Source organism: Nerophis ophidion, linkage group LG20, assembly GCF_033978795.1.
Source record: "Nerophis ophidion isolate RoL-2023_Sa linkage group LG20, RoL_Noph_v1.0, whole genome shotgun sequence".
NCBI lineage: Eukaryota > Metazoa > Chordata > Actinopteri > Syngnathiformes > Syngnathidae > Nerophis > Nerophis ophidion.
In genome coordinates this window covers 21,080,218-21,095,051 of record NC_084630.1, presented here as the reverse complement: position 1 = coordinate 21,095,051, position 14,834 = coordinate 21,080,218, and the positions used below count along the sequence as shown (strand labels likewise).

Below are 14,834 nucleotides of genomic sequence, written 5' to 3'. Positions count from 1 at the left end.
TCCAGAACAAAAGAAATTCAAAAGACTTTGAAATAAGATTTAAATTTGATTCCAAAGATTTGCTAGATTTGCCAGAATATTTTTTTTTTATTTTAATCATAATACGTTTGAAGAAATATTTCACAAGTATTCTTCATCGAAAAAACAGAAGTTAAATGAAGAATTAAATTAAAAAGTATTTATTATTCTTTACAATAAAAAAATACATTTACTTGAACATTGATTTAAATTTTCAGGAAAGAAGAGGAAGGAATTCAAAAGGTAAAAAGGTATATGTGTTTAAAAATCCTAAAATCATTTATAAGGTTGTATTTTTTCTCTAAAGTTGTCTTTCTGAAAGTTATAAGAAGCAAAGTAAAAAAATAAATGAATTTATTTAAACAAGTGAAGACCAAGTCTTTAAAATATTTTCTTGGATTTTCAAATTCTATTTGAGTTTTGTTTCTCTTGGAATTAAAAATGTCGAGCAAAGCGAGACCAGCTTGCTAGTAAATAAATAAAATTTAAAAAATAGACGCAGCTCACTGGTCCTTACTGCTGTACAGTACATTAACTAAATGCAATCAAAAGTTTGCTTATGATGGTGCCTACAGGAGCCGCGCAATTCCACTTACAAAGCCCTTAAAAACACATCTAAACACCGCCATTGAGGTTTTACATAGATCTCCCGTCCAAAGGCAAAACCTAGTAACTCATTTCTAGCTGATTTGGAGAAAACAAAGGAAAACCAATCTATCTCGATGCTGTCTTACAAAGATCTACAAAGTCATCAAACGCATAGATGTTTTCTTGAGCTTTAATTTTCTTGCCGATTGAGCCATGGATTGAATCTGCTCTCATGAACGTGTGCCCTTTCTCCAGGTATTTTTTTTACAATCTCGGGTGGGCCCCATTCTGCGTTTGCACATTGGGCAAGAGCCGTGTACAGCGTCCAGTTTTTATTTTGACCTCCACAGTTATCTGCCCAAACGAGTATGCAAGGGGAAGAATCAAGAACAATACATTTAATGAAGGTGCTTCCAAATATCCCCTCGTGCCATAATATCACATAATCAGGTTAACCGTCGGCCCCCATTCGTGCAAAGGTATCATTAAAGACAATAAGGCGACTGACAAAGAAGCTCCGATTGGTCCCTTGAGATACTAGGTTTTTCTGTTGTATCTATGCGGTTATGTGGTAGTTGCTAGGTCCTGCCATGCGCGTGACAGCTTACTTACGGCACAAATTACAATATTGCATACACTAATGTAAAGCATATCACCTAGGAACTCCAAAATTATGATCAGCTCAGTTTTGACCAACATTGAGTTACTGGGTTTTGCCTTTGGACAGGAGAGATGATGTGAGTATATACACTTCATTGCCAAAAGTCTTTAGCCACCTGCCTTGACTCACGTAGGAACTTGAACCTTACGGGTTCAAGTTGATGAGGGACCACCTTTTTCAGCTGTTACAGCTTCAACTCTTCTGGGAAGGCTGTCCACAAGGTTGCGGAATGTGTTCATAGGAATTTTTGACCATCCAAAAGCGCATTGGTGAGGTCAAACACTGATGTTGGTCGAGAATTTTGGTTGGCTGTGTTGGATCCATTATGGATTGAACTTTCACAGTATCATATATCATGTTAGACCCGCTCCATTGCTTTCGTCCTCTCCAAGGTTCTCATAGTCATCATTGTCACCGACGTCCCACTCGGTGTGAGTTTTCCTTGCCCTTATGTGGGCCTACCGAGGATGTCGTAGTGGTTTGTGTTGTGGTTTGTGCAGCCCTTTGAGACACTAGTGATTTAGGGCTATATAAGTAAACATTGATTGATTGATTGATTGATTGTTTGAGAAGGCCTGGCTCTCAGTCTCCGTTCTTTTGGCAATATAGTGTACATCATGTAATAACATTCATAATAAAATGTATCATTTTACATCTTTTTGATCATTTTAAGCATACTGCTTTTTTTCATCACTGAATATTACTCACTGCAGACTTCATGAGAGCCGACAAACATAATGAAACATCTCACCTTACTAAGTCTGCTGTCATTAGGATGCCGACCGCTAGAATGTTCCTATATTCCCATTTAGACGGAGAATGACTCAAAATCCTCACAGAGAAAAGTGGCTGGGGTACTAAGCGTCCTTTTGTGTCGGCCTTGCTAGTTTCGGGTCCTAGACAGCTGTCAAAGTGCACCAAATTGTCGGAATACCTACTCAGACTTCTTCTGTGCAGGCGAAAGGCATGATTTATGATCTAGAACAGGGGTCGGGAACCTTTTTGGCTGAGAAAGCCATGAAAGCCAAATATTTTAAATTGTATTTCCGTGAGAGCCATATAGTATATTATTTAACACTGAATACAACTAAATGCGTTCATTTTTAAGTAACACCAACATTTTTAAGAGTATAATAAGTCGGCCATTTATTTAATAACATTGTTATCCTGAAGCAGAACCGATAATAAATAAAATACTTGTTGAACTGGTGCGGTAAAACAGTGGTTCTCAACCTTTTTTCAGTGATGTACCCCCTGTAAACATTTTTTAATTCAAGTACCCCCTAATCAGAGCAAAGCATTTTTGGTAGAAAAAAAGAGATAAAGAAGTAAAATACAGCACTATGTCATCAGTTTCTGATTTATTCAATTGTATGATTGCTCAAAATATTGCTCATTTTTAGAGGTCTTTCTTGAACTATTTGGAAAAAAAGACATACAAATAACTAAAAACTTGTTGAAAAATAAACAAGTGATTCAATTATAAATAAAGATTTCTACACATGGAAGTAAACATCAACTTAAAGTGCCCTCTTTGGGGATTGTAATAGAGATCCATCTGGATTCATAGACTTAATTCTAAACATTTCTCCACAAATAAAATAAATCTTTAACATCAATATTTATGGAAAATGTCCACAAAAAATCTAGCTGTCAACACTGAATATTGCATTGTTGCATTTCTTTACATGCGAGGTGCATCTTACATTCATATTTTGTTGAAGTATTATTCAATAAATATATTTATAAAGGATTTTTAAATTGCTACTATTTTTAGAATATTAAAAAAAAAATCTCACGTACCCCTTTGTATACCTTCAAGTACCCTAAGGGTACGCGTACCCCTATTTGAGAACCACTGTGGTAGAAAAGGTATGGATGGATTTAAATGCATGAGAATGTTTTATATTTTGATTGTTATTTCTAGCTCTGCGAATACTAGCGGAATTATTTATTACTTATCCAGTTAAGTAATATCAGCTAAGATTTATCTGAGAGCCAGATGCAGTCATCAAAAGAGCCACATCTGGCTCTAGAGCCATAGGTTCCCTACCCCTGATCTAGAATAAACTTAGAGGGAGCAAAGAAACGACGAAGTAGCAGACCACTTGATGATGTAAACATCGGGACACAAGCTTTTAATCATAGCGCCGCTGTGAATACGTTTTGTTTGTCTGCGTTAGCACATATAATAACAAAATCACTAATACTTGGTGAATAATCACATCACAAAATGTAAATGAAATATTGTTGGAATGATTATTTATTGGGTTTGATTGGCGGATTAGTGGAGCTCTCATTGGCTCCGTTGTAAGTGGACTTATATTCAACAATAAAAGTTTACTTAATAATTCGGCCTGTCTTTCTCAATGATTGTGAACGAAGGGAATTTAAGATTGCCATTTTAATAACGGTGTCATGTCACTTCTAAAAGCAATACAAGGAAACTTACCAATCCTTCCCTTTTTGTGAATGTGTCCAGGCATGATGCCAATCTTGCATTCACCAGGCTGAAAATAAACAATATCAATTATGACAACGTACACACACAAGTACACAACATGACAGGATGCACTTGCCACTGCCTAATGATGTTTATTCATTTAAAAACAGTACCGTATATTCAGGACTATGAGCCACTACTTTTTTCCCTACGCTTTGAAACCCGCGGCTTATAAAACGGTGCAGTTAATTTGTAGATATTTCTTCACTGACGGCCAAAATTCAAATAGGTGCGTTACTGTTGGTGTTATGGCGCAATCTATTTGGCACAGGTCGGGTGGCCATGGATGAAGTGCTGGTTGTCCAGAGTCGAGACCCGGGATAGACCGCTCGTCTGTGCATCAGCTGAGGACATTTCTGCGCTGCTGACCCGTCTCCGCTCGAAATGGTCTCCTGCTGGCCTCACTATGGACTGGACTCTCACTATTATGTTAGATCCACTATGGACTGGACTCTTACTATTATGTTAGATCCACTATGGACTGGACTCTCACTATTATGTCAGATCCACTATGGACTGAAATCTCACTATTACATTAGATCCACTATGGACTGGACTCTCATAATATTATTTTAGATCCACTATGGACTGGACTCTCACTATTACGTTAGATCCATTATGGACTGGACTCTCACTATTTTGTTAGACCTATTATGGACTGGACTCTCACTATTATGTTGGATCAAATATGGCCTGGACTCTCACTATTATGTTGGATCCATTATGGACTGAAATTTCACTATTATGTTAGATCCACTATGGACTGGACTCTCACATTATTATTTTAGATCCACTATGGACTGGACTCTCACTATTTTTTTAGATCCATTATGGACTGGACTCTCACTATTATGTTAGATCCACTATGGACTGGACTTTCACAATATTATTTTAGATCCACTATGGACTGGACTCTCACTATTATGTTAGATCCACTACAGACTGAAATTTCACTATTATGTTAGATCCACTACGGACTGAAATCTCACTATTAGGTTAGATCCACTATGGACTGGACTCTCACTATTATGTTAGATCCACTATGGACTGAACTCTCACTATTATGTTAGATCCACTATGGATTGGACTATACCCTATTATGCTAGATCCACTATGGACTGGACTCTCACTATTATGTTTGATCCACTATGGACTGGACTCTCACTATTATGTTAGAACCACTATGGACTGGACTCTCACTATTATGTTAGATCCACTAAGTATTGGACTTTCACTATTATGTTAGATCCACTATGGACTGGACTCTCACTGTTATCTGTAGATCCACTATGGACTGGACTCTCACAATTATGTTAGATGTACTTTGGACTGGACTCTCACTATTATGTTAGATCCACTATGGACTGGACTCTCACTATTATGTTAGATCCACTATGGACTGGACTCTCACTATTATGTTAGATCCACTATGGACTGGACTCTCACTGTTATCTGTAGATCCACTATGGACTGGACTCTCACAATTATGTTAGATCTACTTTGGACTGGACTCTCACTATTATGTTAGATATACTATGGACTGGACTTCAACAATATTATGCTAGATCCCTTCGATGTCCATTGCACTGGTCCTCTCCAAGGTTTCTCATTGTCATCCCATTGGGTGGAGTTTTTCCTTGCCCTGATGTGGGATCTCAACCGAGGATGTCGTTGTGGCTTGTGCAGCCCTTTGAGACACTTGTGATTTAGGGCTGCATAAATAAACATTGAATGATTAAATTAATTTGCATGTTGTTTCAGCTTCGTAAATTCACCAAAACACAACCGGGGACTTATTGAGTCGGTCTAGCTGATTGGAGAGCTAGCTTCCGGACCTAGCGAATCCATGACAAGGACTTCTGTTTTGTTTGATCAGCCGTTTTACTGTCGTGTTACAGACACCGTTTAGAAACAATCAAACAGGCTGTTAGCAACATTTATACAGATGCTTGGAGGGTGCCAACTTTTCAAAGTATTTTGCATTTTACATGGTATATATCACGCCCTCTAACGGTTTCTCGTACGTACTGATGTGGTTACGTACGTAGGTATGCATGTGCATTAGCTTTGGATGTTGTGAGCTAACAATAGCAACGTTAACTGTCATTGAATGTCTATTCTACCAAAACAACTTGACTGCAAATTGGTGAGTGATTGCCGTAAACACCAATCATTGTATTCGGGCATACAAAATGTTTTATTACATTAACTGCAGGCATGTGATTTCACCTTAATGAGAAAGACTGAAAATAAGCCGCAGGTCCCCAGCCAAGTCTAGCCAGGTTGGGGTGGGAGGGGGGTCATGTTTATTCTATTAGCTAACTTCCTTTATCTCAGGGGTCGGCAACCCGCGGCTCCGGAGCCGCATGCGGCTCTTTAATCACTCTGATGTGGCTCAGCTGCATACTTGCTGACCCCCACAATTTTTCCGGGAGGTTTCCGGATTTCAGTGCCTCTCCCAGAAATATTCCAGGGCAAATGTTCTCAGATTTTCCCCCGCATAACAGTAATGAGGGCGTGCCGTGGTGGCAATTCTTTTAATGTCCTCTACAACATGTCATCGCGCCCGTTTTCACGTCATGCAGTGTGCCTGCCAGCTGGTCACATGTAGCACGCGACCCCAGCTAGCATATTTGGTCAACTGGCACACAGGTTACACTGATGGTTGTGATATAAACAACTTTAGCACTCTTACTAATATGCGCCACACTGCGAACCCACACCAAACAAGAATGACTAACACATTTCGGGAAACATCCGCACTGTAACACAACAGAACAAATACCCACAATCCCATGCATCCCTAACTATTCCGGGCTACATTATACACCCCCGCTTCCCAAGACATGCACCTGGGGATAGGTTGATTGGCAACACTAAATTGGCCCTAGTATGTGAATGTGAGTGTGAATGTTGTCTATCTGTGTTGGCCCTGCGATGAGGTGGCGACTTGTCCAGGGTGTACCCCGCCTTTCGGCCGATTGTAGTTGAGATAGGCACCAGCGCCCCCTGCAACCCCAAAAGGGATTATGCATAGTAAAATGCATAATAAAGAAGGAAAAAAACATGTATATGTCGCACTGGAGTATAAATCGCATTTTTGGGGGAAATTTATTTGATAAATTTCAACACCAGGAATAGACATTTGAAAAGCAATTTAAAATAAATAAATAGTGAACAACAGGCTGAATAAGTGTACGTTATATGAGGCATAAATAACCAACTGCTATGTTAACCTAACATATTATGGTAAGAGTCATTCAAATAACTATAACATGTAGAACATGCTATACCTTTACCAAACAATCTCTCACTCCTAATCCATAAATCCCATGAAATCTTCTTCCTCGATGTGGCTTCTAAACAACTCTGCCAACTTCAAAAGGTATGAGCCGCTTCCTCTTGTCGTTTTCTGCTGCATATTTCACTACGTCCAGCTTGTAATCTGCAGTACATGATTTCCTTTTCGGTGCCATTTTTGTTGAGCCCTTCTCAGTTTTTATAAGTTACGGCCAACGATGAAATGATCCATTTTAATAGCTATGGCAGTAACATAGAGCATATAGCAGTTAGCATCACATGACCCAGAATACACTTCTGCCATGACCCTCCCCCGCCGAATTCTTATCGGTTGACGTGTGTGTGACGATTGCTGACATTTTCTTCGTCTCTTCCGCAAATGAGATAAATATCCATTTCCATTTCCTACCGCTTATTCCCTTAGGGGTCGCGGGGGGCGCTGGCGCCTATCTCAGCTACAATCAGGCGGAAGGCGGTGTACACCCTGGACAAGTCGCCGCCTCATCGCAGGGCCAACACAGATAGACAGACAACATTCACACTCACATTCACACACTAGGGCCAATTTAGTGTTGCCAATCAACCTATTCCCAGGTGCATATATATTTTTTTAATTTTAAGGTAACGTGTTAATAATTTCACACATAAGTCGCTCCTGAGTATAAGTCGCACCCATGATCATTTATTTATTAGAGCACTTTAATTTCCATATTAACAACATAGCCATTATCTACATAATAGTATTGCACATCTATTTCAACACAGATAGAATGTAAAGCTACAGATATATTTCATTGTCACATTCGTAAAAGTAGAGAAAGTTAGTGTCCCGCCCCCCCCTTGTAATATAGGTTTCTGTTTAAACAGAAACCTAAAAGTAGAGAAAGTCAGAAGACAGCCTGCACGTAGCCTCCCCCGCAATTAGCCAAAGATTAGTATCCCTGCGGAACCAATGTCATCAAAATGTCACAACCAAACACGACCCTCCCACCGACATTACATACAAACATTAGAAAGGAATCATGCATGTTGCAGCAGGTTTTACTCACAACAATGCCCAAATTACATCCAATGTCTTCAGAATAGCAAAGCTCCATTTGGAAATATGCAAATTAGGGGTCTAGACTGGGGATGCACCGAAATGAAAATTTGTGGCCGAAGGCCGAATAATGAATGCAGTTTTTCACAATTTTTTTTATATTGCATAAATAGCCTAGAATAAATATTTAGACACGTTTTTCAAATAAAGTAATTTTTTATTGAATATTGACATGTTTTTAATATTCCAGTAGCCTTTGCTTTTCAAAAAAAAGCACAGTTTTTCATTTATATTAGGCCTTCAAACAAAACATGCATTCCAAAAAAAAATAAAGTGCATAAACCAACAACAAATGAATTATTGTCCTTTTAGCAAAAGTCTGCTTAGCCACAGTAGATATGCTAATAATGTAAACAGAAGGCTCAAGTAAAACTCAATTAAGTGTGTGCTTATAACCTCTTACACTTATACAGGTAGCCTACACAACAGGCTAATAATGTAAACAGAAGCCCCACTAAATCTCAATAAGTATGTGCTTGTAACCTCATACACTTATACAGGTACACAACATATCCCAACGTCACCACACGTTGGTTGATTGCGTCACCGCGTCAAAAAATTGCGTCACACGCCACTATTCGGCCTTGTTCTTAACTCATTCCACCGAAGGGCGAATGTGGCTTTTTTTGCCATATTTGGCCGAATATATTCGGTTACCGATTAATCGGTGCATCCCTAGTCTAGACACACCCCTAAATAAAAAAAGAGCATTCCAACACATTTCTAATTGTCAAAACACATGAAATAGACACCAACGTTACATTTGTAGCTCATCTGTTTCAAACGTTAGAGACAAAAGCTATAACAAGTGGCGGCCATGTTTGATTGGCTGCTGTGGCGACCCTAAAGGTCAACGGCGTGGGCGCCCTGGCTAAATCATTTAAGTATGTCCTGAGCTACACCTGTGCCAAATTTGGCGCTTTTAGACAAAAGTGAACAAAAATATCCCTAAGGGCTTCCACTAGCTGTTTATAAGGAGGACAAGTGGACGTGACGACAGGCTGTCCTCACTCAGGTCCGGCTGGAAATTGGGAGAATGGTTGTCCTGGGAGATTTTCGGGAGAGGCCCTGAAATTCGGGAGTCTCCCGGAAAATTCGAAAGGGTTGGCAACTATGACAGTTAGGGCTGCGAATCTTTGGGTGTCCCACGATTCGATTCAATATCGATTGGCTTCACGGTGGCAGAGGGGTTACTGCGTCTGCCTCACAATACGAAGGTCCTGCAGTCCTGGGTTCAAATCCAGGCTCGGGATCTTTCTGTGTGGAGTTTGCATGTTCTCCCCGTGAATGCGTGGGTTCCCTCCGGGTACTCCGGCTTCCTCCCACTTCCAAAGACATGCACCTGGGAATAGGTTGATTGGCAACACTAAATTGGCCCTAGTGTGTGAATGTGAGTGTGAATGTTGTCTGTCTATCTGTGTTGGCCCTGCGATGAGGTGGCGACTTGTCCAGGGTGTACCCCGCCTTCCGCCCGATTGTAGCTGAGATAGGCGCCAGCGCCCCCCGCGACCCCGAAAGGGAATAAGCGGTAGAAAATGGATGGATGGATGGATGGATGGGTCCCGATTCGATTCAAAATCGATTTTTTTTCCCAATTCAACACTATTCTCGATTCAAAAACGATTTTTTCCCGTTTAAAAAGGATTCTGTATTCATTCAATACATAGATTTCAGCAGGATCTACCCCAGTCTGCTGACATGCAGGGTAGTAGATTCTTGTAAAAGTTTTATAATTGTAAAGGACAATGTTTTATCAACTGATTGCAATAATGTAAATTTGTTTTAACTACTAAACAAATCAAAAATATTAGTTATTTTATCTTTGTGAAAACATTGGACACAGTGTGTTGTCAAACTTATGAGATGTGATGCAAGTGTAAGCCACTGTGACACTATTGTTATTTTTGTTTATTTTTATAAATGTCTAATGATAATGTCAATGAGGGATATTTAATGTGAATTAAAGTGAATTATATTTCTATAGCGCTTTTCTCTAGTGACTCAAAGCGCTTTACATAGTGAAACCCAATACCTATGTTACATTTAAACCAGTGTGGGAAGCACTAGGAGCAGGTGAGTAAAGTGTCTTGCTCAAGGACAAAACGGCAGTGACTAGGGTGGCAGAAGCGGGAATCGAACCTGCAATCCTCAAGTTGCTGACACGGCCACTCTACCAACCGAGCTATACCGCTATGCTTGAATTATAACTAATATTGATACTGTTGTTGATAATATTCATTTTTGTTTCACTACTTTTGGTTTGTTCTGTGTCGAGTTTGTGTCTTTTCTCAATTGCTCTGTTTATTGCAGTTCTGAGCGTTGCTGGGTCAGGTTTGGTTTTGGAATTGGATTGCATTGTTATGGTATTGCTGTGTATTGTTTTGTTGGATTGCTAAAAAAAAAAAAAAGTAACAAAAAAAATCAACAACAAAAAATTCGATTTAAAAAAAGACAATCGATTCTGAATCGCGATTCAAATTTGAATCGATTTTTCCCCACACCCCTAATGAGAGTGAATGAAAAGGTTGTGGGTCCAAACTTTTAGCCTGTACAGTTATATCTCTGGCTTATAGTTCGGTGCAGCTAATATATGGAAACACAGTTTTTTCATCTAAAATTTAGTGCAGTGGTTCTCAAATGGAGGTACGCATACCTCTGGTGGTACTTGAAGGTATGCCAAGGGGTACGTGAGATTTTTTTTTAATATTCTAAAAATAGCAAAAAACTGTGAAAAGAAATGCAACAATGCAATATTCAGTGTTGACAGCTAGATTTTTTTGTGGACATGTTCCATAAATATTGATGTTTAAGATTTATTTTTTTGTGAAGAAATTTTTAAATTCAAGTTGATGAATCCAGATGGATCTCTATTAAAATCCCCAAATAGGGCACTTTAAAGGGGAACATTATCACAATTTCAAAAGGGTTAAAAACAATAAAAATCAGTTCCCAGTGGCCTGTTGTATTTTTTGAAGATTTTTTCAAAATTTTACCGGTCCCCGAATATCCCTAACAAAAGCTATAAAGTGCTTGATTTTCGCTATTTGCGATGCGACTATCCAATTCCCTGTGACGTCATACAGTGCTGCCAATGTAAACAAACAATGGCAGATACCACAGCAAGATATAGCGACATTAACTCGGATTCAGACTCGGATTTCAGCGACTTAAGCGATTCGCATGTATTGAAACGGATGGTTGGAGTATGAAAGTATTGAAGAAGAAACTGAAGCTATTGAGCGAGTAGCTATTGACGCTATTCATAGCCATAGCATGGCCGAATAGCTGCGTTAGCACCACCGGTAAAATGTGCGGACCAAACGATCAGGACTTTCGCATCTCGTGACACTGGAGCAACTTAAATCCTTCGATTGGTAAGTGTTTTTTTCGCATTAAATGTGGGTGGAAGGAAACGTAATATAGTTGCAAATGCATCTGCAGGTTATCCATACATCTCTGTGCCATGTCTGCTTTAGCACCGCCGGTAAATAGCATGTTAGCGTAGATTAGCGTAGCATGCTAGCATCGATTAGCTGGCAGTCACGCCGCAACCAAATAAGTCAACATCAACAAAACTCACCTTTGTGATTTCGTTGACTTTATGGTTGGAAATGCATCTGCAAGTTATCCATACATCTCTGTGCCATGTCTGTCATCGCCGGTAAAATGTGGAGACACTTTGGTACATTCAATGGGGGTCTGGCGGCAGACACTTTCGCATCTTCGGTGCAACTTGAATCCCTCCCTGTTAGTGTTGTTACACCCTCCGACAACACACCGACGAGGCATGATGTCTCCAAAGTTCCAAAAAATAGCCGAAAAAACGGAAAATAAAAGATCTGAGACCCGGTGTTTGTAATGTGTTGAAAATGAAAATGGCGGCTGTATTACCTCGGAGACATCACATTCTGACAACATCGCAAAAAGAGCGATGAACAGAAAGGCGTTTAATTCGCCAAAATTCACCCATTTAGAGTTCGGAAATCGGTTAAAAAAATATATGGTCTTTTTTCTGCACCATCAAGGTATATAATGATGCTTACATAGGTCTGGTGATAATGTTCCCTTTTAAGTTGATGATTACTTCTGTGTGTAGAAATTATTATTTATAATCAAATCACTTGTTTACTTTTCAACAAGTTTTTATTTATTTTTACACATTTTTTCCAAATAGTTCAAGAAAGACCACTACAAATGATCAATATTTTGCACTGTTATACAATTTAATAAGTCAGAAACTGATGACATAAAGCTGTATTTGACTTCTTGATCTCTTTTATTCAACCAAAAATGCTTTGCTCTGATTAATAATAATAATAATAATAATGGATTAGATTTATATCGCGCTTTTCTATTGTTAGATACTCAAAGCGCTCACAGAGAAGTTGAAACCCATCATTCATTAGCACCTGGTGGTGGTAAGCCACATCTGTAGCCACAGCTGCCCTGGGGTAGACTGACGGAAGCGTGGCTGCCAGTTTGCGCCTACGGCCCCTCCGACCACCACCAATCATTCATTCATCATTCATTCACCAGTGTGAGCGGCACCGGGGGCAAGGGTGAAGTGTCCTGCCCAAGGACACAACGGCAGCGCTTTTTTGGATGTCAATAGGTGGGAAGCGAACCTGCAACCCTCAGGTTTCTGGCACGGCCGCTCTATCAACTACGTCATGCCGATTAGGGGGTACTTGAATTAAAAAAATGTTCACATCACTGAAAAAAAGTTGAAAACCACTGATTTAGTGGGTGCACCTTATATACCGGTGCGCACTATAGTTCGAAAAACCCGATAATTAGGAAATACAGTTTAGTTACTATTCCCGTTGGTGATTGCAAACTATTCCTTCAATTGCACATGACAAAATGAATAAAACATGTGCCTTTAAGACATTAGCATGACTACCAGTGAAATGTACCTGGGAAGTTGAATGGCCTGTAGTCCCTTGAGAGTGCCTTTGTACAGCAGCAGCAGCAACAACAACAAAATGGGAACGTGTGTGTGTGTGTTTACGTTAATAACTCCGGGGCAGTTGGGGCCGACGAGGCGAGTGGTACCCTGGCGTAGGAGCTTATGCTTGACTTTCACCATGTCCTGCTGGGGGATGCCCTCGGTTATGCACACCACCAGGGGGATCTCCGCGTCGATGGCCTCTATGATGGCGGCTGCCGCAAAGGGCGGGGGCACATAAATCACCGTGGCGTCGGCCCCCGTGCCTTCCTTCGCCTGAGGTAAGGAGAAAAAAAAAAAAGGTCTTGGCACTGGATGCAACATGGAAATTATAAAGTGAGGAAACACTGCCATCTAATGTCTTGTTTGAAAAGTGCATCCATTCTAAACACAAGGATTAAAGACCTACTGAAAGCCACTACTACCCACCACGCAGTCTGATAGTTTATACATCAATGATGAAATATTAACATTGCAACACATGCCAATACGGCCTTTTTAGTTTACTAAATTACAATTTTAAATTTCCCGGGAGTTTCGTCTTCGAAACGTCGTGTAATGATGACGTGTACGCAAGACGTCACAGGGTTTCAGGAAGTATGAGCGCTGCACACACACACAGCTAAAAGTCGTCTGCTTTAACGGCATAATTACACAGTATTTTGGACATCTGTGTTGCTGAATCTTTTGCAATTTGTTCAATTAATATTGGAGAAGTCACAATAGAAAGATGGAAATGGGGAGCTTTAGCCTTTAGCCACACAAACACACGGTGATTACTTGTTTAAAATTCCCGGAGGTGAATATTTACTATGGATCCCAGCGCGGTCAAGCAGACATGAATTCAGACCAAATGTCAACCAGCAGGTTTCGGTGAGAAAATTGTGGTTAAAAAGTCGCTTCTTACCGTCCTGCTGCAGCTTCGTGACTTCCCTCAGAGACACTGCGCGTCAACACACCAGTGGACACACTTCTCCGACTATCAGGTAATATTAAACTCACTAAAACACTAGCAACAGAATAGAAAGATGAGGGATTTCCCGGAATTATCCTAGTAAATGTGTTTAAAATCATCAGAATCCTTCCCAATGCAATGGCGTTTTATTTTTATTTTTTTTAATCTTTTTTTTTTTTTTCTACTCTGTTGCTATCAATATCCTTGAGGATATTGATAGCGACGGACTAGAAAAAAAAATAAAATAAATAAATAAAAAGTAAAAAAAAAAACGCGATTGCATTGGGACAGATTCCGATGTTTTTAGACACATTTAGTAGGATAATTCTGGGAAATCCCTTATCTTTCTATTGTGTTGCTAGTGTTTTAGTGAGTTAAATAGTACCTGATAGTTGGAGGTGTACGTCCACGGGTGTGTTGACACGCAGTGTCTCAGGGGAGTCGACGGCAGCTTCATGGACAGCAACTTTTTAACCACAATTTTCTCACCGAAACATGCTGGTTGACATTCCGTCGTGTTTCATGTTCGCTTGACCGCGCTCTGATCCATAGTAAATTTTCACCTCCAGGAATTTTAAACAAGGAATCACTGTGTGTTTGTGTGGCTAAAGGCTAAAGCTTCCCAACTCCATCTTGCTACTTTGATTTCTCCAATATTAATTGAACGAATTGCAAAAGATTCAGCAACACAGTTCTCCAAAATACTGTGTAATTCTGCCGTTAAAGCAGACGACTTTTAGCTGTGTGTGTGTGCAGCGCTCA

The 14,834-nt window shown here is 39.8% G+C and overlaps 1 protein-coding gene across 1 annotated transcript in view; it reads right to left on the bottom strand.

Annotated features, from left to right (window-relative positions):
* suclg1 (succinate-CoA ligase GDP/ADP-forming subunit alph) overlaps positions 1-14,834 on the bottom strand; it is a 107,771-nt gene that overhangs the window by 59,054 nt on the left and 33,883 nt on the right. The window contains exons 4-5 of the mRNA XM_061880695.1: positions 13,181-13,393; positions 3,720-3,777 (exon numbers count right to left, since the gene is read on the bottom strand). Of these exons, the coding sequence (XP_061736679.1) occupies positions 3,720-3,777; positions 13,181-13,393 (271 nt within the window). The remainder of the gene's footprint in view (positions 1-3,719; positions 3,778-13,180; positions 13,394-14,834) is intronic.